Source organism: Siphateles boraxobius, unplaced genomic scaffold, assembly GCF_051911475.1.
Source record: "Siphateles boraxobius isolate OS27281-9 unplaced genomic scaffold, OSU_SipBor_1 5, whole genome shotgun sequence".
Classification (NCBI taxonomy): domain Eukaryota; kingdom Metazoa; phylum Chordata; class Actinopteri; order Cypriniformes; family Leuciscidae; genus Siphateles; species Siphateles boraxobius.
In genome coordinates, this window is record NW_027509141.1 from 27,887,904 (window position 1) to 27,915,516 (window position 27,613).

The following is a 27,613-nucleotide window of genomic DNA, read 5'->3' on the forward strand; positions in this document are numbered from 1 at the left end:
TTTATAAATGCAATTATTTATTCAAATGGTAGAAAAGTGTTCAAATAAGTAAATACAAAATATTTCAACCTGAGTATAAGAGCAAAGTAAATACAGTGTATCTAAAAGGAGCTAAAAATGTATGTATATAATATCAAAACAAAAAGGCTCCATCCCCCAAAGTCACAAAATCCATTATATAAACAGACACAATGCGCTCAAAAGCAACAGTTTCTACCTATTAAATAAAAAAAATGCACTAAATGATAGAAAACTGAACTAAATACACATTTGTATGATGTACACACAAACAGAACCACATACGTTTCTGGAACATCATTCTCCATGCAGATAAACCTCTACATTTCAGGACCATGTGACAAATGTCCACCTTCATGGGTGTCACCTGAAGTGCTGGTATGGACATTAATATACCGTAGTCAGTTTTTTTAGAGGGAAAAAAAAAACATCATGACAACAAAATATGAATAAATGAAAATGTATTGTACAAGTGTCCTGAGTAATTAATTGTCTTGAGTTAAAGAGTAATAGTAGACATCTTCAGTTACAGTCACAACTAAAAGTTTGTGCTTTAAAAATTGGTGCGCTTTTATAGACCATAGCAAAACCATTTTTGGTTTATATCACTTAAAAAATATTTTTTATTTTTTTTCTGTTACTTTATGAAACAGTAGTACATTTTGAAATATAATTCAATGTGTAATCCAATTCAAATGTAAAGAAAAAAAAAATGAAAATGTCACTACGCCAAATAGTGAACAATGAAATTTGATTCACCGGCACCAAAACCCTTCATATTCAATGCCCAAAGCATAAAGTCAAATACATCTCCAGACGTAAACAAGAGTAAAATACAGTGGAAAGCGAACATTTGTATGTGCGTGTAGACAGTACCGGACACGACACATGAACACAGTGAAATCCTTTGGGATTCAGCTTTCTCCACCATTGTCTGTAAACGCAGAGCATCATATCACTGAGGTACTGAAATCTGTAGCTGCAGTTCTACACTGAATTTGTTTCTAGATGAGACCCATTGTGAATATCCTTGGTTGCACAAAGTTAGGCAGTTTTGAAAAGTCAATCTGGTGGTTCATTTTTGCCACAAAAAAAGGAAATATTTGGCAGGTCAGTTTTTTCCCCCAATGTTTAAACCACCGGGAATCAGAACAGGTGAAATAGGTCAGCAGGTTGGACCTTTGACCACCCATGTCACGGGTAATAAATATCCATGAATCTTGACTGAAGGCTCTGGTGTCGCCTCTGAAATTAAGTGGACCTGTGTTTTCCTCTGTTGCCCTCTAGTGGATCGTCTGTGTTTTTGCTCAGAAGGTTCCAGCCACTATTTCACCAGTTTGAGTCTCTCAATGTGATGGCAAAGTTTGAGAGCAGGACCCAGTTTCAGCCCCATGTACTTCATGATCATGTCACTCCGTAAAAGCATCAAGGCCTTGCCATCAATCTCCTGTGGAAAACAATCAGTCCATTGGAACATCAACTATATAATATAAAACTTGCAAGTAGTACAAAACATATGAAAGAAGTCAAGGAAATCATATCTTACATGTTTCCTGAAGAGCTCTGCATGTGGGCCCAGCGCCTGTGGATCAGCATTGCGTACAAATTGCATCACTTCCTCTATACTCCATGATGATGGACACTTATTGGACGTTCTGGAGGAATCCTTCTCTGCTGCTTGATGATCAGGACCAGTGGTTGAGCTAGCAGCTAGCAAATAAATATAATATATAAATAAATAGGGCACCTACAATAAGGTTTTTATTTGCACATATGGATTTTTTTTGTTGATAATCACCACTAGGGGCACCAAAAAACATACGAATGACAAAATGGGTAACGCTTTATAATAAGGGTACATGAATAATCATGTTAATATCTGAATTAATACTTCAACATGAACTAATGATGTTTATAACAAAACTGAAGAAATGGTGTATTATGACAATATTATTCACATACAGAAGAAACAATACGAATAGTATGATAGCTTCAAATATACTCCACGACTGAAAATATGATATGCTAGAGGTAAAAAACAAATGGACCAACACATTTTTTGGGAAACTGAACATTATGCCTCCCTCAATGAGGGCTGGTCTAGAATCAGTGCCTGCTTGACGGTTTTGCTCTCAGCCGCTTTAATATGGAAAATAAAACTGAACCCCAAACATTGCTCATACTCTGAGATGCAATTTAAATAAATATGGCCCCCCGAGCCGCTAACAGGCTTTAATCCATATCAAAGCCTATTGTGCCATTTGACATTTGATTAAAGAAAATACATCTGGTCCTCACACAAGCACTCTGTGCGGAACTGATATGGGAGTTTATCCCACGATAGAAATAGATCCAAGTCTCCGAAGAGCAGCGGTGATCGCGTAAGCCAAGCTGCCAGTCTGAAAGCATTCTGAGGGCGCTGAACAATGAGGCGGTTCTACTTTTAGGGCTCAAACACAAGACTAATGTCAACAAGCACAGACACGAACAGCTCAAAACCCCTAAAGACTTTCAATCATTCAACTCAACTTTATCATCAATAAATCATCAAAAACATGCAAGCGTATATACAGATCAGTAGTTTAAAGTTTCTTGACATTTCTGAAATTATCTGTTAATATAAATGTCACCATGATATCAAAATTGACAATTCTTATTTTTTATGGAAAATTGCAGTTTGTCAAAAATTATTTATCTGTGCACATTATTATTATAGCTTCCTCTCCCTCCTGCAAGACATCTCTTTTCTTCTCTGATGATGCGTTTACTGGCATGAGGGCGGGATAAGCTGTCAATCACATGAGATCACAGCAATAGCAAACCACAACCATCCAATCAATTCCTGATGGGCAAAATCAAGTCCCTCTCAACATTTTTCCTTGTTCAAGAAGTCGTTGACTCGTTTTTACTCACATACAGGGAATGAAAGACTTTCGCAACTTCCGTTTCATGCCAACTTTAATATTATAAATAAAAGTTATTACAAAGTGTTACCTATAGATCTGAGTGCACTAGGTCTATTTAAAATTAAAATAAAAGTCTTTAACAACTATCATTAATAAATCATCAAAAAACAATGCTTATATACAGATCAGTAGTTTCTGAATGTGCATAATGATCTGTTTAGAATTCTAATTTTTTTTTTTTTAATATTATGAAACAGTGAGTACAAAGTGTTACCTATAAATCTGAGTGCACGAGGGCTGTTTAGAATAAATAAATAAGCATTAACAAGTCTGGTCATTTACATGTTATTAATAGTGCGTGTGTGAAGGTGTTTAAACGAAGCGTTCTTACATAGCCTACCTTCCACTCGTCTGTGTGTGCGTGCGGGCCCCAGCTCCGAGGGGTTGGAGGAGAGTCTGCGGAGGGGTGGGGGGTGAGAGGGGTAGTGCGGGCTGCTTCCGGCCGGGGGGTGATACTCAGACGGGGTGCGTAGGGCAGGGGGCCGGGGGGCCACAGAATTGGAGGCCGAGTCCATTGACTCTTCTGAGAACTGCTGGTCTGTAGTGGCACCATTTTCTGCATGGGCAATGGTTTCTGTCACAAAGAAGAGTGAAAAGTTTTCATTAATACCTGAGGTAATTATTTGGCAACATATGGTTTGAAATAAACACATGTATAGACTACAGTTCAAAAGTTTGGGGTCGTTAATAAAAATACTGCCCACTACAGGTGCATTTATTTGGTCAAACACACAGTTTGAATATTGTTAGCATCATTACTCTAGTCTACAGTGTCACATAATCCTTCAGAAATCACATAATCCTTCAGAAATCATTCTAATATGCCGTAAAGCAATTTTTTCAGGATTCTTTGATGAATAGAAAGTTCAAAAGAACTGCATTTATTCATAATAGAAACATGTTGTAATAATGTAAAAAAGGCCCAATTTAATGCATCCTTGCTAAATTAAATTATTTATATATTTATATATACCCAATATACAAATACTCAAGGGTAGTTTGCTACAAAGGTTTGAACAATAAATTTGTTCCTCATGCTCTTTTACATAATTGAATGGATGAATATACCATTTAAAAAGCATCTCAGGATGTACTTAATGAAGCTGTGGCTACTTGTCACCGCTCTCATAAAGCTGAAATATAACATTTTCGGTCAATACATAAATCCTATACTCCCATTTCATAGTTTTTCTGACATTAAAATGTGGAAAGTAGTCATAATAAACAATGACTAGTTGTGTCACAATTACAGGGTTATAGAAGGTTAACCTTGCACACTCGAGACTCTAAGTCTACAAACCTACAGTATTTAACAAACACAAACTAACCAAAATAAATGTAGTACAGGATTCCTGTGTTCTGCATGAATAAAAACACAGTTTCTATTTTCTCAACTGACGCAACAAGTTGCAACACATCTCATAATTTATGATTGTCCTCAAACACACGTGCGAACACTACTAGCAATTTTATTAAAAATTAACTGTACCTTCAATATGTGGCAATGAGCTTCATTTACGAGACATTTAATGAGAGCAGAACACACAACACACACATCTGGCAAATATAAATCACCCACAGCAGTAAAAATAACCCAAACTGGCAGGTTTTTCTCACCCTAATGAAAATCAGACACTTAATTAGTTACAATGTAGACGATTTAATTAGGAGTCTGTCTGCATTATTAATTGTTTTATTTTGTGCGGTTGATAAGAAAATGAACAGATGCGTTTAACTCCAACTAAAGAAAACCCAGTCCTCCATTAACTTTAAGTTCAACCAATCAGAACTGGCCAGGACTTGCTGCAGCTAGTGTGGCATAAACACTCAATCGGTATCATTCACTCACAGATACCAACAAGCAAAAACACTCAGAACAGCTGAACGGATCATACCGTCTGAGGGCAGAGCTTCTGTTCTCTGTAGTTTGGGTGACAGGGCAGCTGTGTAGGCCGCTGAATCACGGTTGAAACGTCTGGTACCTCGCGCTACGGACAAAGCTTCTGATGTCTCCTCTTTCACTGCAACAGAGGAAAAGTGCAGATATAGATCACTTCTGGAAGTACACAGGATTCAAAAATCACAAGCTAGATTTAGTCAAATTAATACATCAAAAAAGTTTCAAAGAGCACAGAAAATAAAGTCTCCTAAAAGAAAGAATCGATTCTGAAATGAATTTGCATAATGCCAGCCTATGGTCTTCATTGGCTGCCCATGAACAACGTCTCCCTGAGGCCTCAGAGTTTGGTTTGTGGTATCGAGACGTTGAGAAGACACTGCTTTCTATGCTGCGAAAACACTTTGCATGCACTTCCAAAGGATGAGGACTGGAATTCATATGGCAAAACCAACGCCATTCTTACAAATTCAAATATGGTAATGGGGGTCTGGTTTCGCATGCTGTAAGCGGTAGACCAATCACAACAGCCTGGGACATTTGACCAGTCAGAGCAGAGGAAGCTCTCGGAAAGGAGGGGTTTAGAGAGACTGAACCCTTGATCGAAACAGTTTCAGACACTGTGAGAAGAGGTGATGCTGCAATGTATGTTATGAAAAAGGTGTTTTTTGACCTTGGATGCATGTAAACCTATTGTAGGAGTCCTCCAAAACAAAATTAGGAATGTCTAAAATAGCATAATAGGGGCGCTAAGCTTTTCATTCATTAGATTTCTGCATAGTTTTTAGTTCAGTTAACAATAACACGCACACATACCTGATTTGCTCCTTTCATACGGTGTGTGTGTGTTTGTGGTTAGTGGACTGAACGGCTGGCTGCTGAACAGGTTATCACACTGCAGATGGTGACACAGAGTTTCCAGAAAGCGCAGAACGAACGAAGCACTGGAGGCAGTGGGGAGCTTGACGTAGTGGATTCCTCCTTCAGAGCGAACTGATTGAAAGTAGATATGTTGCATAATTAAAAAACACCGTAGAACTCTTAAACATGTCACACAGAAAGCATGTAGAATATAGGATGCTTCTCATGAATACATCACTTGTGCTATAAAAAAACCAAAAATCGAGTCCCAACCCTCCAAATGCGGGGGGTGTGTGTGTGTCTGTGGGGGGGGGGGGGTGATCTGGCTAAATGGGCGCCGATTAAGGGGCCATGCCGTCGCAGCAGATGGCCCTACAGTCCTAGCGTGGGCCCCACCCCCTGCACACATTCACAAATATAGACACGCACACACATACACACTTCCCCTAGGGACACCCCAATCAAATGATCCAAACCAGGTTACACACAGATGTCATCCCTTATTACTCGAAGTCTGATGACCTCAGCTGTGCACGTACACACACACTTACTTCTCTTTTCAGGTCAATCACACACCCATGCTTTTGCTTGTTTCTTTATTGTAAAGCACACACACGTTGACAGTCTTAAAACAACACTCAACTATACAAATTCAAACAGAGATTAAGTCTTACATCAATATGTCATTCAGCTCTCAAAACACATTTGATTGTGGATGACTCTTCCAGTTGGGGCACATTTGACTACCCCAGGTTAAAAAATGAACTTCAAACTGTTTCATCTTTGTTAAAACATGCATCACATGTCATGGCCACGTCGAGTAGATTTCAGTAATATAATGTGTTGATGTGGATATTTTATATTGTGATATTTCAGAGAAAATATTAGACTAAACCTAAACCCTAGAGTTACCTAGCAATAAATCAATTCCAAATTTAAAATATTTAATGTAAATAAAAGAAAAATATGGTGTGACACACATGTGGGTATGTGTGTGTTATTTACAATGAATTATATATATATATATATATATATATATATATATATATATATATATATATATGGTAAATTTTAACTTTTATTACTCGTAAATATTAGTAAATAAAAATATTAGTTAATAAAAATATTAGACAATATTAACTTTTTGTCATTAACAAGATAAGAAGTTAAGCTATTATAATGCATTCTTAAATACTAGTATGATTTCTAAAGCATTTTTTTTTAAAGCATTTTTCTTGCAGGCAGCCAAGTTCTCCTAATCAATGAATCCCCCCTTAAATGAAACGCAGATCACACAAACTCTAAAGCAGATCCAAACTAACCTCTGATGATTTCCCCGCCATCAGACTGAGACTGCAGGAAGCCGAACAGAGCTTTGGGCTGAAATGCACAATCCACGCAGGCTTGGACCGAGTGCTGGAGAACCGTGTTCACAGGGCCCGGCCCGAAATGATCGGGCAGCTGCAACAACAGCTTACGGTCCAGGTGCGGCCCCGAATCTCCGTGTTTATTCACGTACACGCAAACTAGAAGAGGCGAGTATGGATGGTCAGGTGAAGCGAACAACACAATGTAAAAGCATCAGAATATTGAGGAGTGCATGGCCCATGCCTGGTAGAAAATTAAGATGCACTTAAGATGTTACTTCAACCTGATGAACCACATTCCTGTGTGAAGTTTCAGTGCTTGTTTATGAGGTTTGCTTCAAGCCAAAATATTGTTTTAATTTTGTAAATAAATTCATACATGACCACAACTTAGATTTTCTTTTAGAGTACATTTGGCTGTATTGAAATGCAGTAAGATAAAAGCTTACCTGTGGACAAGACTCCTGAGTCTCTTGTTGTCTGTAGACTAGACAGTCTCCCATCTGACACTGAGGAAGACAACGTGGGGCTTGAAAGTGAATGAGGAACCTTTGGTTTCCTCTGTAAAGGCGGAAGAAAGAGAGCGAGAGATAAAAAAAACAAAAACAATACACCTTCACAAAACAACCCCACTATTGTTTGCCCACCTTCTAAATCTCAAAACAATGGCAGAAGGCTACAAAAGCCTTATCATGATAGTGAATCCAGCGTGTTTAATGTACCGTTCATGGGGAAGGATTAGAGAAGAAGTGTTTCATTTAGATAATCACTCATGACATACGACCCACCCTCAAATCAAACAAAAGCTGCTTAATGATCAGTAACCAGGGCAATTCTTGTATTTTTTCCCCTTCATTTTTTAATACCAATAAAATCCCATTGTGTTGGCTACCAATGACATCAGATTCAATCAAAATATCTCATTTTGTGTTCCTCACAAAAACGAAAATCATAAAGGTTTGAGTGAAAGTTAACCGTTATTTTAGTATTATTTATATATTATAGCATTTTTTAATATTTTAAACGAGCTTTTACTTTTCTATTTTCAGTTTTCATTGCTATGTGCTTCTTTTTTTTAAATATATATAAAAAATTATTTACCTTTAATTTATTCCTCTTTCAGTTTTAGTATCGGTAATTTTTCACTTGGTTGCATTTCTAATTTTCATTTAAGTTTTTTTAATCATCTAGTATTTATATTGTATTTTATTTCAGCATTTTATATATATATATATATATATATATATATATATATACATACATACATACATATACACACAAACACTTATTAATGACAATTTTCATCTCTGGGTGGACAATCCCTTTAAGAATTTAACTGAAAATATCATCTAAATAAATATCCAATCCCCAGTTAAACCTATTTACGACCACAAAAAAGCAGTTGTACCTTGCTGCCGGGTTTGGGTCCCCTCTTCTTATATGGTTTGGGTGTGAGCTGTGAGCTCATGGGACTCTTGACTGTGTTGGAGTGCGTTTGGCCGTTCTGTGACGTGGCGGCTGCGGCTGCTGCAGCCTCGGCGGCTTCTTTCAGCATTGCGATGGTCTGGCTCTTAGGTCTCCTCCCTCGTACCCCCTTACGCACTGGCAGAGGGGGCAGAGGGTGCGGCAGGCGGTACGGGGACTGCATTGGGCGCCAAGAATGACTGGACTGGCCCAATGCTGAAATAGGAGTCTTCAGGAGATTGACTAAAGGTGGGGGGGGGGGGGGGGGGGTAATAGAGGTTATAATACTATACAATTACAAAAATGTTAAAATCAAATATTATGCTAATTAATAATATGAATCTTATTATACCTTAACTGCTTTTTAAAAAACGATTAATTTGATGATTACATTCAATGGTATTACAGCATTTTGGGCATTATAAAAAAATCCATGAAAGTGCATTGAATATAATGTAAAATACTATGCATCATATTATGAATATGGTCATACTGTACTTTGGTTTATATTGAAGTACTACAATACCATCACTGTACCACAGACCCACCATAGTACTTTTTTGTAAGAGAAAGCATTTTTAACATGGTTATGGTTTCATCCTACTAAAATCAACTGGTTATTCATCACAAGCATCATGTTTACTACAATATAGTAGAACCCACAAGATGACAATGACCAATGTTTTACATTATATTTCATTGAACCCTATTGCCACATGTGCAATATTCGCAAGTTAAATGAGATGATTTATACTGACAATCAACATGAAATTATTTGCTATTACTGCAATAATTTCACTCATCTGTGTCTCACAAAGCATCATCCCATTGACTATCACAATATGCAATGAATAAATAAATGTGACCCTGGATCACAAAACCAGTCGCATGTCGCAACGGGTATATTTGTGGCAATAGCCAAAATACATTGTACGGGTCAAAATTATCGATTTTTCTTTTATGCCAAAAATCATTAGGATATTAAGTAAAGATCATGTTCCATGAGGATATTTTGTAAAGTTCCTACCGTAAATATATAAAACATTTATTTTTGAGAGTGAATGCAGCACAATCGCGAACATAAATGGAGAAGTTAAGGCGATTTTTAGAGATGCACCGATTACAATTTTGTTGGCCGATTACGATTTCCGATTTTTCATGAGTTCGGGCTGCCGATACCGATTTTAGCCGATTTCATTTTTTCTAACCACTTTACAGCAAACACATTTATTTTCTATCTTTTCTTTAATAGAACATTTTACATAGAACATAGAACATTTTTTGAACAAATTAAATAAAAGAGAACTATATAAATTATTACTCCTGGTGTGGGAAATCCACACATATCTGAGTGCAGTGTTATGGTATGGAAGAACCATTTTCTTTTCTATATATTCAACTAAAAAAATAAAAGTGATATTTACTTGTTTAGGAAACTAAACTTCTGCATGAAAACAGTTAATGGCAATAAAATATTATATAAATAGCAAATAAAAATAAAATAAATATAGCCTTGCAGTATAAAGATGTTTCTCAAAACACACACACACACAGGCCTATTGCAATCACTTGTACATCAATGGCAAGTTTTATTTCGCAAACAGTTCTTCTCTCGTCTGCCACATGTCCAGCCAGGCTAAACAATCACTTTATTTGAGCGCGAGCAGCGGATCAAAAATAGACTCTGCACTGAAACCCCACTTCACTGCTGTTCACGCGACGCTCCTGCTCTTGCTCTTGGTGTGAATGCAATCATTGATTAACATGCACGGCGGGAAAAAACCCCCCCGCGTTGCTCACGCTTGCGGTGTGAAACGGCCATAATTCACAAGGTTTCCTACATGTGCATTCCGTGTGCACGTGTGATGCTGATGTTGCGTGATATTAATCATGCAGCACCCGAGTGCATTTGACCGGCAAAAAAAAACCGGAATATGTCAGACTGACCGGCCGGTCGCCGGTCACGTGAAAATCGGCCGATTCCGGTCACCAGCCGATCGATCGGTGCACCTCTAGCGATTTTCTCAATGTTTTGATTTTTTTTTTGCATCCTCAGATTCCAGATTTTCAAATAGTTGTATCTCGGCCAAATGTTGTCCTATCCTAACAAACCACTCATCAATGGAAAGCTTATTTATTCAGCTTTCATATTATGTATAAATCACCAATGTGACTGGTTTTGTGGTCGAGGGCAAAGGTGTAACTTTGGTTTGAGAAGTGGGGGGGACACAAAGTGGGGGAAAATATTCTCGATTTGAATCCCATTTCCTGCATTTACAGACATTTAGGGACAATGGTGATGCAAAATCCAGGAAATCATTTGATTATAATGATAAATTCTGCCAAAAATAATAGTAGGCTATCTATGTATATAAGAAAAAGATGTCTTTATTGTTTAATAGGGGCCGATCGCCAAGACTTAAGAGAATAATTTTATAAGGTAAAAAATGTTAGCTATTAATGTTTTGTGTGTAAATAAAATGTAAATAATGTGAGACTCAATTTCCACTGTAATGTAGAAACAACATAAAGACAGAATAATGTCTCGATGAAATTAGGCTTCATTTTATTAGGCTTCAAAAAATAGTGAAAAAAGTGAACTTAAAACAAACCTCACATAAACCCATAATAGATGTCATATTATGTTGACTTTCTGTCTAACAGCTGTGCCAGTTGTCTAACATGTATGAAATATACAGACATTTCAGAAAGTTTATAAAACGGCATAAATTATAATTTAAAATATTTTATTTGATTAATCCGTTCTTTAGTCAAGACCAGTTAGTAATTTTCTCTTTTCCTTTTGTTCTTTGGTTAACTTTACTGACAGAGAGAATGAGTGGCTGCGGTCACTTTAAGATCTGCCGCTGCTGACAGGATCTCACACGTCTCATTCTCTCACAACTCTTTACTTCCATTTAAGATTCTATTTAACTAATTTAAGACTGTTCTTGTGGGATACTCGACAAAACGGACATTTTGGCATAAATGTGTGTGTGTTATTTTCAGTGTTGGGAGTAACGCGTTACAAAAGTAATGCATTACAGTAACATATTACGTTTTGCTGTAACGCAGTAGTGTAAGGCATTACTAATCAATTTTCAGTAATATTTTACTCGGTACATGTTCGGTAAGGCTTGCGTTACAACAGACTTTTAGTTTTAATTGTAAAAAAAAAAAAAAAACAGCAAGAACGCCAGACACTAACGAATGAAAGATGCAAGTAGGCTAAATTACCTGTTCGTGGTCAGTCAATAGCCGCGTGTGGTGTCCAAGTCTGTAATTAAAGACTAAATGGCAGCGTCTGATATATTTGTTTAGCGATTTATTTTTTACAGGAGTGCCGTGAGGTATGATTTCGGCCTCTGTGCTCGCGCTGGCCAGAGGAAAAGCGACTAATGGTGAAGATGGCATGAAGAAGACTACATTCGCGAGATGGACGTATGCGCATTAGGCTATTCGTTCTGTGTTTTCTTTCTAAACAGTTAGGCTATGTTTATGTGGTATTTTTCATGTTTTCATCACGCAATCATGTTTTTGATGCGGTGGTGACGCGTTCATGTAAGGGCGGCGGCGCTGCCGATAAAGCACCTAAAAGCTGTCACAAAGAACCGGCAAAAGCAATGATTATGCATATGTCAAATATAGCAAGGAGACATGTTGATTGTTTATTAATAGAGTCAAGATGAAGTTGACGATGCTGACTCGTGATCTTCGCAGTAAGCTAGTGAATGCACCAGAGAGAAATGCACATTTCATTTCATAAGCAGAGAGCAGTCTGTTTTCTTTCGTTTTGAATTGTTCTGTTTACAAGTAGACATTTCAATATAGATATAGCCTATTTTTCAGGTCCGTACAATTAATACAAAACGAAATTCACTTTAAAGAAAGGCTTCGTGTCTTCTGTGTAAGGTGTCTGTGAAAGTTTTAAAGCAGTCTTGTTAGTGCCGCTTCAGAGCGGTCGCGTCCGTAACGGAGAACTGTCACGTCTCTAACATTTTTTCCTCATAAATGCGAACACGAAAAATAAATTAAAATGAATATTTTATGTCCTGTGGAGAGCCAACCCTTCTTCATTAGATTTGCGCAGTGTAATTTACAGAATTAGGCCTACAACAAAAAAAATCGTTGCCTCCTAAAAGTTAAAGATTTTTTTTTTGTCACACATGACTGTCGATTTCCCTAATATTAAATATAAAACGCATGTGTAGACTGATATTTTTCTAATGTCTGGACTCCTTTCTGGGAGGAGCCTATGGATAAACAGACGTTTCAATATTTTGGTATTAATGCATTTTCTGAGAATTTATATATAAGTTTTGACTGCAAGTCTGCAAATGTCATGTCCATAACGCTGGAATTCCCAAATTTTAAATAATTTATCCTCAACTAGCTTTGTGGTGTAGGTCTACATATTTTATAATGTTAAGTTAACTTCAAATAATACTAGGCTAATAGTAGGCTAATTTAAAGATGTGGTAGCATTGGATCTGGACGGTATGGATAACGCTGGGAGTTGGTGTGTCGCGATTCTGCAGGTTCGTGGATCTGAGTGTCGCGATTTCGGTTTCATATCGCATATAGTTACAGCCCTAGTCATTTTAGAATGTTAAGTTCTACTTCTGTATAGTTATTTTGGTGAAAGTAACTCAAAAGTAATACAGGAGTAATGTAACGCATTACAATTCTGAGACAGTAATATTGTAAGGTAATGAATTACTTTTAAATACCAGTAACAAGTAATATATAATGTATTACAGTTTGGAAGTAACTTGCACAACACTGGTTATTTTTAGGTTCTGTCTTGACTACTTCGTTGCCGACAGAAAATGCAGCGGTTTAAAGTGGACTCGTTTTCATGGTAGGCCTACAGAATGTTTATTTTTTAGTAAGCTACACAGAATTTTCTACATTAATATATTTAGCTAACACAGCCTGAAGTTATTAAGCAGCAGTGTAGCTCGCCTCAGTCAACGTAAGGCTAACATCAACAGGTGTAACGTTAGACAGAAAATATGATTATCCTGACCTGAGCAAATTTACTGAATCAACCAATTCACATCTCCTTTCTTTCTTTACAACCATGATGACATTAAAGTCACCTGTTGTTGTTTCTGGCGTTGCGCCGCAACCGCTAACGTTATTCCTGCTCATTAGAACTTTCAGTGAGCTATTTTTAGAGTGGATGCGAAGTTCCTGGACGTGGACACGCGCGTCGACACAGGCTCGGTCCTGCTCCTCCGTTGCGATGACGGCGTGCGGTTTAAAATCATAACAAACGAATTTGAAAGTGGGGGGGGGGGACACAAACGGGACATGTCCCCCCTGTCCCCATAGGAAATTACGCCCATGGTCCAGGGTCACAAATAAGACAACCCTCCCCCGCCAAACACAAACACAGAATAAATATTAAATAATTAAATATATGAATAAAAAAAGAAGTCACTTCTTTTGCAGTTTGAATGAGGCGAGCTACAAACTTTGATCTTCTCCTTTTGAATTTGACCGCTGCTTCGTACGGCTGAAATCTCTTTCTCTTCCTCAGAGACAATTTTGCATATTAGAAGCATCACATTACAGCCCTGAAAGTGGCTGTTTAAATACGGGGAGCACAAAAATTGAGTTGTCTAGAGATCCTCTTTAAGACGGAGTGAGGAGAGACAGTTTCAGCTGTCCATTGTGCCGCACAGGAGGCCCTATTGTTTTGTGGGCCTTCCCCCACTGGCTTTCTGGTCAAAAGACCTCTTTTCTGTGGCCAACAGGTAATCCTCATTATAGGGAGAAAGAATAACCCCCTGGCCCACCTGGATGAGTGCGTTTTCAGATATCACGTTGTGGGACAAGATGTGATGAGTATGTAAGGGCTATGGAAGGAGTTCACAGCTAGAACTGCATCTTTGCATTTTATTTCAAGTCAAGTTTATCTTGCATAGAGCAACAAACTATTTTCTATGAATATTTCTGAGCTGGCAAGTTAATGTATTATTCATTTTGTAGCTGGTTCAAAATGCAGTTCCTACTTTATAGTCTCATTTAAAAGAGAACATTATGGTTATCATTTGAAGCACCCTATATCAAATGCACTGAACAAAGACAAAATAATAATAAAAAATCTGTTCTTAAAAAATAATAATAAATAATAAAATAATTTAAAAAATAATAATAATAAATAATAAAAAATTTACTTGCCTTGGAAACCAAATAACGTTAATGTCTGCAAATTCTTTTTCTGTCTCCTCAAAAACCCACAATGAATATCTGCAGTTCAGCATACACAAATTCATCAAAGGAGGTGTAAAATAGCACAGGTCGACGCTTTTATAGTGCCAAACAACATCGGAGTGAAATCCCCCGACTCATACACACCTCCTTTAGACCAACGCCACCAAATCCCCCTATTATAGCTTCTGTATAGGCCATCTCTAAGATCAGATAAACTTCTCCTATTACAGGGCGGCTGACGGGCGGTCAGCAGAAGCCGGCTTTGCTAAGTACATCTGGGAGCTTTCACAGAGTCCTACGTGCAGCTGCTCTCCTGGGCCTCGAGAGGGAAACCAAGCCGGAGCCATGCAGACGTTTAATGAGGAGACGAGAGAATGCGTGCGAGGAATAGACAAGTGTTTTCTTTCATTCGAAGGTCGGGAAGTGTGCGATTCTTATTCAAAAATCCTATGAATATAAGTAGGCACGTGAGGAATCTAGCTTATTAAGCGCAGTTATGCACAATGGGCATGCAAAACAGACGCAACCACTTTCAAAAGCACGGTCAGGGACAATGTAAAAAGAAACTTTACCCACTAATCGTTCCATGCATTTAAAAATGAAGCGAACCAGCTGATCACACAAATGACCTCTCTATGGTCTGCTGCCGCATGACCCAGTGACCTCCAAGTTGACTCCCAGTCCACAGACACACACCCTTCTGGGCGTCTGGTCACGGGAGAGGTTGCGACTGATGTGGAACAAATGTGTTCGGGTAAAACCAGTGTAATTACTCCATCTCTTCCTCAATATTTACATTTCGCCCCACACCAGACCCGAACGCCCGGGCAATCTGTCTACGGGTGACGGCGGCTTCAGCTCAGCGGGAACTAGAACCACATGTTGTGGGGGAGTAACACCGAAAAAGAGTGAGTGTATGTGTCTGTGTGAATGGTAAAAGGGGATATAGGGTTCCCTGAGCCCCAGGCAACTTAATGAAACAATCCAATCTGTTAAAGAGCTGAAGTCAAAACAGCTACCGCGCTTCAAAATATTTGTGCAGATTCTGTACAAAAAAACATCTGAGCTTTTCCATTGTAATTCTACAAGTCAGAAGGATTTTTTTCCATTCTGCTGGAAGTTATAGCTTATTGGATATTGAATAAATCTACCTGATGCATATCTATTATCATGCTAAAACAAACAAGTAAATTCAGCATAGCACAAAACAGAAATCGACAGAAACGGTCAATGGATCACCTTATGATTGACCAAATCTTTTTTCTTAAAAGGGGTTTAAGGACTCTTTTTGTGGCAAGCCATTTTATCATTTAAACTTATCCATTTTATGTTACTAGTAGCCTACTTTTTTAATACTAGTAAGTAGTTCAAGAGTAACTAGCATCTTAGTACTTAATTATTAGTGACCAGTTGAAAAGATGCGTATAAATGTTGAATTATTTACTGCATGATGAAACTTATTCCCTTGCTGGTATATTGACAACTAACTATTGATTTTTTTCAACAATTCCATAGTGATCCGAGGTTCAGATAATCATTTCAGACTAGCATGTATTCCAATTGTTGCTGGTATCTATTAAGTAAGATTTTCCTGAACCGTGTAGTAGCTATTCGGACTAATCAACACTAAGTCACTGCATATACTCATACTGCAAAAAATGCAAGTTGCAAGTAGTACTAGCATTAAAAGAATATTAAGGATTGATTGAATACTAATTACTACAGGAATAAGTACCTAATGAATAGTTACTAATGATTTTGAAAAATACACTAGTCACTGTTGAATTACTTGTAAAATATAAATACTAGTAAAATAAAGAAAGATACTGGTTGGTTTAACGCAATAAATATAAAAACGGCTTACCACAGTTCTTTAGCTCAATGAATGCTTTTCACAAATAGAGAAATAAAAGTGCAGTGTTAGTCCACTACAGGAGGAAGAGACTAACTGAACGCAACAGGAAAGAAACCTTTGAAAAAACACACTCGAATTAAACTCGTGTGACCTAAATGCACAAGCCACTAAAACAAAGCAACAGACATCAGAGACAAAAGCCTCGGAATACGCCAAAGAAACTCACCAAAACGCCAACTTTCAACTATATCCGCGTTCTGCGCCAACGAATCCGGTGTAAATCTTTCCCTTGGTTAAGAAAGTCTTGTTTTAAAGCAATATAACAACCGGAGCTCGAGCTCACTTTCGCACCCGGTTTGAACGACAGCGGCAGAAGCGCATGACAAAGCCCGTGCCGGTGGAGCCCTGATCGGGCAATATCTGATTAATATGGAGGCGGGGACGAGGAGTGGAGGAGGAGGAAGAGGAGGAGGAGGAGGAGGTGTGGAGGAGGAGGAGCGGGTTATTCATGTTATCAGCCAGTGTTGACAGTCCTCAAATGGGCGCCAAATTACATTATTATTAAAATACAATGAAACATTTAATTAAAGAAGAGCTTACTTGTATTTTATTAAATACAAAATATCATTAAATATCAATATAATTTATTTTAAGATTAAGTCTACATTTTTGATGTAAAATTCATAAATAATAATTACTTTTATTATTATCATTATTATTCAAATTATTAATATAATGTTGATTTAACATTTATAAAAATATATTCTTAATACTAATAACTATTATTTTAAAGTATTTTTTGTAAACGTAACATCTAAATGTAACTAAATATTATTATTAATAATAATAACAATTAATATTAGTAGTATTTTTCTTTAAGATTTAGACTTTTTTAGACTATAAATAATAAATGATTATTATAAATAATAATTACTTTTATTGTTATTATTATTACTTTTACTACTTCAACTACTTATTATAATAATTATGAGGATTTATTTTTAAAACATATGTCCAAAAAAAAAAAAAACATAAAAACATTGCACATCACTGTGAAGTTTTTCAAAATGGTATTTATATAAATCTGGCACACAATAGGGTTGTTGTTAACAAACTTGTTGACAAACTATCACATTTACATTCAACATCCCATACTAATCAGTCTCCTGCCATTTCAAAGGCCTCCTCCCAGGCTTTTAGGGCTGAAGGGGGTAAAGGGTTAATGAACATCAGATTCAGAGCACACGGGTCCAGAGAGGATGAATGATGCTCCTGCTGGAAGTGTTTATGTGCTTTCTTAGAGGCCCGGCGGGTATAGTCTGGTACCCAAACCTCAATCTGGTACCAGTCGTAATCCCAAACCCCATTCAGAAGGATTATTAGATAATTACAAATACACAAACAGGCCTATAGAGCCAAATTGGATTTGTCTGCTTTGTCTCACACATTTATTTTAAATGCATTAAGCTATACAAGTGTGCGAGATGTGTGAAAGCACCAGCACTTATTAAAAAACCTCACTTTAGGTGTGAGAACAGGAGCAAAGGTGAATACATATCTAGTGCTAATAAACACCTCTAAAAATAACTTAAAATGAGCCGTGAAGAAGATGATTTAGGCAGAGGATGCCATCTAATCATAATGGATTGTTGTTTAAGGCTCTGAAAAAAAGCATTAAAAAACAGTCAAATATTTCCTAATTCATTACAAAGGAAACAATATAATTAAACAATTTAAGGTATGTCAGGAATAAAAGAATGATTAAATTCATATTAAAAAGTCATTCAAATTCATTCTGCACATCTGTAGGCAGGCTGATTGTTGTTCTTTAAATGAATAACTCAAGTCAAAGATGTTCGAAAAACACCAAACTCAGTGGAGAAGGTTTTTTTTTAATCAATATTGTATCAAATTCTCATCTGAGATGGGAAAAGGATAAGATGTGACAGACCATTTTTCTTCCATTTTCTCTTAAACAATGTTATAAATGCTTCCTATGTGGCATAGCCAGAGGCTGAATCTTCTAGCTCTTTCATAATAGTACATCAATACATAAATTGAACTGATGACTTGTATCAAAACAAACTCTCAGAAAACGTTTTCTAACACAAACCAGCCCACTCCAGTTATTCCAACATCTTCTCAGATTACAGGACAACTGAGAACCTTTTTTCTAGGAGTAATTAAGTTGAAACAATTTTAATTTAAAAAGTAAATGCTTCATTTATTTGTAACTGACTGCAAAAGATCCGAACCAAAAGCTAAACCTTTGTCTTGTGTCCAAAGCTTGCCTTTCCATTGCACTAAGCACTTATTACAGTTGTTCTTTGCTACATTATTAATATATGCACATGTGCGCACACACAATGTGCTCTGCGCCCGAGGTAAAACCCAGCAAGAAAAACTAGAAATACAGAAAAAAATAAGCCATCCTTCAAACGTCAACAGACACGTTTTTTTCAGTGCTCATTAGAAAGGTGGTATTCACTAATGATCAGTTAAAACTACTATGCAAGGCAAATGAAGACAAATCACACACAAAGGAAAATATAAACTCGCAGTTCATGCTTTCATTCCTCCATTCAAAGCTCACTAAAATATCATTCATCAGAATTTATTTTAACCACTCATTTAACAATGAGCCTATGGTCTAACCAAATTTATATTATAAATAATATGGTATGGTGGTATAATAAAAACCACATAATTGAAACATCATATATGGCTGTTCTTTTAATTCTACATCATTTGTATCTCTCCAAAAGAACATGAAACCCTAAAACCTGTGTAGAATTCAGTTCAGAATTTTCTGGTGGTGTCAAAGAGGAGCAATTTGAAAGCAGGAGTCTTTTGTTGAATAAAGCTCTTTTAACTATAACTCTTCAAACTATAAACTACAGCTGAGTCATGGATTGATCCAAGCATTTTCAGTAAACCTTGGGTTGTGAATTGTAATCAGTCTGTCAATATAATATACAACAGTTCCAGTTCTGATGGTTGTGAGAAAATTCTAACTATTGAGTCACAAAGACAAAATCACTTATTTATTTCAATGAAGAAATATTCTAAAATGCCTTTAAAACAAAACAATCCAATAAATATTATAATGCCATAAACTATTTCAAACTCTATGTATTTTCCAAAATCACTGGCTATCTCACACAATTTCTCAATTCAGTGCATCAGGGAGTATGTGAAACAATAGCTTTTGTACAAGAACGGGGGAAAAAAGGAGCACAGATTCTCAATTTCTCCAGAATTGTGCCGCTCTACTTCATACTCAAAGAACCTTGTGTCTGACTGGGATAAATGGGAAACTTCTCCCAACACCCAATATCCTTTCAGTCTGGTCGTGTCCGCTCTGGTAAAAGCAGGAAGAGAGCAGTAAACATGCCTCGAAAGTATTCAGAGGAGGAAGAACTGATAGACACGTAACTACCAACATCCATCAAGAAGTCAATTTTCATTCACTTCACATCCATTATCCTGCCAGAGCCACACAAACTGCTTAAGCACATGTTAAACATTTCAACAGCACCAACAGACAGTGATAAACCATCACATCCAGATTTACGACACATCAGGAAATGATATAGTTCAGAAATATCAGAAATAGTGTAGCCCAGCAAAGTTTGCATGTTCAGTAAAAGTTGCTGTCAAGAAGAATAAGGTGTCTGCATGTTGCTCACAATATATATATATATATATATATATATATATATATGATAGATAGATAGATAAATAGATAGATAGATAGATAGATAGATATAGATATATGCATACATATGTACATTCTGTACAATACCCGTCAAAAGTTTTATGCAAATCAAGCCTGAATTTATTTGATCAAAAATACAGAAAAACAGGGATACTGTGAAATATTATTACAATTTAAAATAATGGTTGTCTATTTTAATAGACTTTAAAATATAATTTACTTCTGTGATGCAAAGCTGAATTTTCAGCATCATTACTCCAGTCTTCAGTGTCACATGATCCTTCAGAAATCATTCTAATATGCTGATTTGATACTCAGTTATTATCAATGGTGGAAACAGTTGTGCTGCTTAATATTTTTTTTGGAACCTGTGATACTTTTTCAGGCTTCATCGATGAATAAAAAGTTTAAGTTTTTACTGAAAGTTATTCGAAATTGTTTCTCTGTGCAGTTATCGGTACAGTTGTGGTGTGAACTCTACTATTGTTTTATATTTAGAACATTATTTAGAACAATATCTTTATCACTGTCGTTAAAGTTATAGTTCTTAAAATTCATAAACTGTAGCCAAAAACTATAGCATAGGCTATCTCTTATGAATTCTGAGTTCTCATACATTTGACATCAATTATCTATTAAAATAATAGTACTCCTCAGTCTCCTCAGGAAAGATTCCCGCAAAAAAAAAAATCTTACGATACAAAGAAATCTTTAAAAAAACATGTAAACAATTATTAAGTCATTAAATTAAACAATTTCACCTTGTAAAACTTGTTTTCAAATTTCAAAATCATGTAGGCTATATAATAAACATTTTCATCGGCAAGAAACTGGACCAGTTAAAAAGTCACTGTTCACTTGAACTTGAAAACACTAAATATTTCATAGAGTAAAAAAGGTGATTTCTCTAGTCTCTTGATTGATCAAGTCACGGTGACTCCAATACATCTCCCAATTCAAACAACATGAGGTAATGACGTTTCTCTGTACACACTGGAAAACCCCCTGTAGTGACCCCTAGTGGTCAGAGACTGTACTCACAGCAGTTGCCAGGAGGTTGCAGACTGTGGTTGGTCAGTTGACACCAGCCCACAGGGAAGATGTCCCTGGAGTCATACAGGCACCAGTAATCGAACGCTCCTCTCCAGCCATCAAACATGACGAATATCTTGTCACCTCTCACCTCTCCAATGGTAGCGGGACAGATGAGGTAGGGATTTTTCCGGTCCACTGCCTCCAGTTTCATACCAGGTTTGAAGTAGTTTTGAGTTGGTTTGGATGGCTCCTGAGGCATTCAAAGGAAACACATCATCCAGAAGCAAAATTTTATTTCAAAATACAGTACAGTATAACAAAAGCAATGTTTATGCTGAGCTCTAAACAGTTGAAAGATTTGTTACATCATTTATTCAAATTTGTGTCGTGGAAGAAAAACTATCCACTTTCTGTTTCTTTCACAGCTTTATTCATAGGAAGCTTGTTAACTTAACATGGTTTGGAATTTGAAGCAATTACCTTTTTGAAGGCTGAGACTGGAGCAATGTCTGCCCCACTTAGTGTTTTTAATAGGAACATGGGCCATGAAGAAGCGTTCATTCTGAATCCTGAAAATGGGTATAAACAGGCAATAGATTATGAACAGAATGGAAAAGAAGCATATTGCCATAAGTATGCACGGCAACAAGTTCACTTTCAAATCACTATTGTGCTTTATTTAAAGAAGAAAAAACGACTAGATTCTTATCAACACAACAATTTTTTTCTTAAACATGACATTATAACAATGATATAACTATCCAAAGGACCATCATATGGGATTTTTGTTTTACACAAAAAACTTTAATTTAACAGCGGTAACACTTTAGTTGAGGGTCCAATTCTCACTATTTAACTAGTTGCTTATTAGCATGCATATTACTAGGATATTGGTTATTTATTAATACTTATAAAGCAAATATTTATGCCTTATTCTATATGACCATATTATACTTCCCTTAATCCCTAAATTCAACAACCTTACTAAATTTAATAGGCAGTAATTAGGAGTTTATTGAGGCAAAAGCGGTAGTTAATAGATATTAGTGAGAATTGGATCCTAATCTAAAGTGTGACATTGGCAACAATTTGATCTCAAAACCAACTTATTCAGACCTAAACTTTATTTTACTGAACCTTTACACTAATATTCTGAACACAAATATTTTAGTTTGTGTTTACATTGGAAAACAATGGTTGATTTTTCTCTAGTGCATCTTATTTTCCTGTTTTATATCCCAGAATGCACCAGTGCAGAATTTACCCAGTGGTGGCTGCAACATGTCGCCACTCTTCTCGCATGTGCCGATAGGTTGAATGTCAGAGGAGTCAACCAATCGCCAGAAGTCATTGGTGTTGTCACTGCCATCCAGTCTGAGCCGCAGACGCACGCCCATTGACCCCATCACTGTGGCGATGCACACGGAGGTGGAATTCCTCGGGTCACAAGCCTCCACTTTCATTCCCACTTTAAAATCATTACTGGGAGGGATTCTGGACTGGAGAGAGAGAGAGAGAGAAAACATTACCATGAAATGTTAATGAAATACTGTGAATAATATATGAATAATGGCATATAGGGATCTGTTAGTGTCACATGATCATTCAGAAATCATTCTAGTATGCTGATTTGGCGTTTTGGTGTGTGTGAGTGTGTGTATATATATATATATATATATATATATACATTAGTGCTATCAAATCGATTAATCGCATCTAACATAAAAGTTTTTGTTTATATAATATATATATATATATAACACACACACACACACACACACACATATATATATAGGGGTCAATCAGTGTCACATGATCCTTCAGAAATTTTCCTTCAGTCACTTTTAAATGATGTAATGCATCCTTAATAAAAGTAATAATTTCTTTGAAAAACTCTTACTGGCCCTAAACTTCTGAACGGTAGTGTAAAAATACAACTTACAAACTTTATTATTGAACTAATATATGTATCATTAAAATCAACACATTCACTTCATTCTATTTTAATTTCACTTCTTTAGTTTTAATTCATTTAAATTCAATTCAGATTAAATTCAAATTCTTCATTGTCTTCTCAAATGAAATTCAGAAATTGAATTGGAATTTAAAAGACACATAACTCTGGTATCAAGACTCATTAATCTGGTAAGGACTGGAGTTTCATAATATCAAATATATCGCTTATAACAAATTAATAAGCAGCAATCATCCATGGATTAGCCTTTATTTAGTGAGAATAGCAGCATCACTGAGAGACTTACCTGTCTGAAACAGCTGGGGGAAGCAGGACAGGCTGAAGTCTCTCTCAAGTACATTTCCCAGCTGAACGGCTCTGATGAAAGAGCAGGGGAGAGAAATGTACATCAGGAAGTTTGAGATGAACTAAACAGTACATGTTTTGTTTTTTTACTTGTTAATATAGAAAGAGAAGGATCTACCAGTGAGCTTTTGTGAAGGGAGTGAATCCTCATTATTCCTCCCCGATTTCTCCTTATTACTGTATTTTTTGTCTATAAATTAAAAAGACATAGTCAGTCACAAAACTAGAGAATAATAACAAATAAGTTACTTCATTATGAAAAGGGACTAACAAAAAATGTTGACGGTTTAATTGAAATGTCAAAATGGGATGTAGTAGCAGTTTTGACCTTTGTGATGGGTTTTGCCCATGGTGACCTGGAGAACCACATGAAGCGGACAGAAACTGGACAGATCCTAAACAGCCAACTGAAAGAAAGAAAGAAAGAAAGAAAGAAAGAATTTATTATAGATTATTAATAGCAATACTGATCATACAGACGGTCATTCCTTGTCAACTCAACCAGAGAGACCCAGCTCAAAATTTTAATTTTGTTAATATTTTTTTCTAAAGAAAGACAAATAAATAGTAAGGAAAGACAAAATATGAAAAGCCATGGATGAATATGTATTGAGTAATCCACTATTTTGATGAGCGGGGTCAAAAGGACAGTTTTCACCTAAGATTTAAAGCCAAATTACAAGGGGAAGAAAATTACTTGAAAGATGCATCATTACTTTATTTTTACAGAGAGATTGGTAGGTCTATTATAAATTCTGTTCTTTCTTTCTTTTTTTGTTCTTCTTTAATTACAAGAAGTATCAGGTGTTTGAAAATTTAGTTTTCAACCACTGAAAGTGGGTAAAGTTCTACAGTTCGTACATGCAGCCTCACTGGGATCTCCATATCTCTAGGAAGAAACTATAGTTAGATCAGTAAGATATTTTTTTTGAGAAAGAAATTAATACTTTTATTATTATTACTTTTAGGATGCATTAAATTGATTTATAAAATACATGTAAGGATATTTAAAAAGATGATAATGATTTTTAATCACTGCTAAAATGTCAAATAAATGCTGTTCTTTTGAACTTTCTACACTAAGAATCAGTTTCCACAAAAATATTAGGCAGGACAACTGTTTTTAACATTGAGCAGCAAATCAGAATATCAGAATGATTTCTGAAGGATCATGTGACACTGGAGACTGGAGTAATGATGCTGAAAATTCAGCTTTGGAATTCACTGAAACCAATTACATTTTAAAATTATTTTAAATTGTAATAATTGCGTAATATTATGGTTTTATTATATTTTGATCAAATAAATGCAGCACTGGTGAGCAAAAAAAATCTCACCTTATATTCAAATCAGTTTTAGTGAGATCATTTTGTCTGTAAATAATAGTCTTCTCTTTTATCAGCTGGTTCAGCTTTGGCCCAGAGTTCATGAACTCTTCCGGGAAACCATATTACAGCATTACGGAAGACAGGGATTATACTTTATACTCCCTACTGGCATCTGAGTGCAATTTATTCCACCAACATTGTACTGTGCACAAAAAAAAGAGAGAGAAAAGATTATCACTAAATCACAAATACCTTTAGAGAATCAAAGCACTCGACAAAGAAAAGCTTTTCTTCTATTTGACATCATAATAAGTTACTGAGCTTCTGAGGGACCCAGCGCCCGCTGATCAAAGCCTCGGCTCTCTCAGCAAGTGATAAGTCACATTTCAGTTTGGGGGAAATTGGCTGCAGCTGACGTCCCGTGCAAACTGACAGTGGGATGAAGGACTTCCCTTTTATTCCTAGTGGACATTCAACATAGCTAAATAAAAAAAACAAATAAAGACTAAAACAAAGCAATTTTCCATTTTAATCCCTTCATCAGACTATAAGAGATTGTTGCACTCAAATTTGACAAAAAAATCCTTTTTCTTCAGGTGCGTGGAGCCAAGTTTGTAAAAAAGTGAAATGCTATTAACAAATATAATACTACAGCCTTCAATCTACTCTAATTTGTATAAACAATTAAGTGTTTTTAAGTTTTAGGTTTTATTTTATACACAAATATGAATTTAGAAGCACCAGGTGGTTATTAAGGTCCAACTAAACAGTGTTGGGTAAGTTAGTCTAAAAAAGTTATCAATTACTAGCTACTAATTACATCTTTAACAGTGTAATTAGATACTTATTACTAGTACTTTCTAAATCCCATATCAACATCGACAAGTTGAACAGTAATAGACATAAAACTGCTCTTTTAATTCTGTCAATTAAATACTGTAAAATTGCATAAATTATTCTTGAACTGACCAAAGTATTTAAATTTTGATGTTAAATGCACTATTGTTGTATATAAAATATTACAAACAGTATTATGCAACTCAGAAGTAACTGTAATTAAATTTCAGAATAATTAAGAGTAATAGGTTACTTTTCTTTTTCAAGGGAAAAGTAATTAAATTACAGTAATCATTTACTTAGTAATGCATTACACCCAACACTGCATTGAAATATTAAATCAGGACCTTTAAAATAAAATATATAAATGTAATGTGGGCATATTGGAATTACAAGGTATATTTTAAAGAGTTTTTTTTTAAGACACATGCAATAAAAACAGGTATTTCTGCCTTGTTTCTTACTTTCTTATCCAGCGAAAAGATTGAGCAAACACCTCCAGATGATGCTGAAACCAAAAAACCCCAAAGAGAATCCTGAAAACAAGTCTGACTCGTGGGGAAAGAAAGATATATCCTTTCAAAGTCACGCCAATGTTTCTGCACTGAAACTATACCAGCCACTTCTGTCTGGATAGAAGACAACCTCTCTCCCTCTCTCTCTCTCTCTCTCTCTATCTCCCCCCCTCTTCTCCTCCTCATTCTTCTGTCTTAAGCTGTGAATCCCATTCAGAGACTCGTCATAAAGATTCCAAACCGCCGTAAAAAGGTCAATAGCCAGTGTACATTTGTGGGAGTCTGCAGCAGCACATGAAAAGGATTCCAACACCTCCCATTAACAGATGATGTCTACATTTTGTGGTCTCTCTCTCTCTCTCTCTCTCTCTCTCTCTCTCTCTCTCTCAGACAGGAAGCATTCTCTTTAGACATGGCTGCTTCAAAGCAGGGGGTGAATATGAATATTTTGATTTCACAGATGAGTGAGATTAAGAAAATGTCAATATACATGTTTTTATGTATTCATTTTCATGTTGTTTTCTATGTTTTCATGCCAGAATTCATTTCCAAGCATGACACACACACACACACACATATGAATGATGCATTGACAATTGAATTAAATATTAGCATTAAGTGTGCTGAAAAAAAAAACTACTTATTTTGATAACTTTTACTGAGACAAAATAACTGACAAAAACCCTGAAACAATGAGTGTCACATAAACAGTGAATTGCCCTTCTGTCATGGGTGGAACAGATGCCAGTGTCATAAACATGCAGATTGTTAAATAACATTATTGTTTTTGCTTTTTTAAAGGCAAATGTATGCATGTAATACATAACACACATGTATCTGGCGTACTTTTTGATGCAGTGTAAATAGCTTTTCGTATTCACTCAACACCAGTGTGCCAATTAGAGAGAGGCAGCAAGCTGCTGTTTTAGGTCAGGGAATAACAGACGCAAGAAAACACAGCGCGCGCGCACATAACATCATCCCATGTAAACATGCATTCAGCTTCCGCATCAGTGACCATGAGATACTAAACGAGCGAATAGATGCACAATACACTGCAGCACAATTAATTCAGTATAATAGATATGAAAAATGTGCCACTGCTGTTCGCTCACCGTGTAAGGTCGGACAATGCTGCTGATCTGCTTTACTTTCCATTGGAACTAGGCCGCCATGTTTCGCGGATCCGCGCATGTCCAGCAGCATCTGC

At 36.2% G+C, this 27,613-nt stretch overlaps 1 protein-coding gene across 2 annotated transcripts; it reads right to left on the reverse strand.

Annotated features, from left to right (window-relative positions):
• scml2 (Scm polycomb group protein like 2) lies at positions 1-27,613 on the reverse strand. 2 transcript variants are annotated; one of them, XM_077203666.1, is made up of 15 exons: positions 27,519-27,613; positions 24,052-24,130; positions 23,842-23,913; positions 23,665-23,735; positions 22,668-22,902; positions 21,884-21,972; positions 21,410-21,653; positions 8,518-8,816; positions 7,559-7,670; positions 7,065-7,268; positions 5,698-5,874; positions 4,880-5,005; positions 3,325-3,558; positions 1,565-1,728; positions 1-1,465 (listed from the first exon to the last, which is right to left on the reverse strand). In XM_077203666.1, the coding sequence occupies exons 2-15, from the start codon at positions 24,071-24,073 to the stop codon at positions 1,343-1,345; spliced, it is 2,172 nt and encodes a 723-aa protein (XP_077059781.1). In that variant the 5' UTR covers positions 24,074-24,130; positions 27,519-27,613; the 3' UTR covers positions 1-1,342. The 2 variants fall into 2 exon arrangements, with proteins under 2 accessions (XP_077059781.1, XP_077059780.1); XM_077203665.1 differs by having other exon boundaries at positions 3,316-3,558; positions 27,519-27,608.

Excerpts from the sequence above, each read along its gene's own strand:
- scml2 (XM_077203665.1), bottom strand. The coding sequence starts at position 24,073 with ATGGGCAAAACCCATCACAAAG. Across the intron at positions 23,914-24,051 it reads GGGCAAAACCCATCACAAAG|ACAAAAAATACAGTAATAAG; the intron begins GTCAAAACTGCT and ends TTTAATTTATAG. Across the intron at positions 8,817-21,409 it reads GCAACCTCCTGGCAACTGCT|TCAATCTCCTGAAGACTCCT; the intron begins GTGAGTACAGTC and ends CCCCACCTTTAG.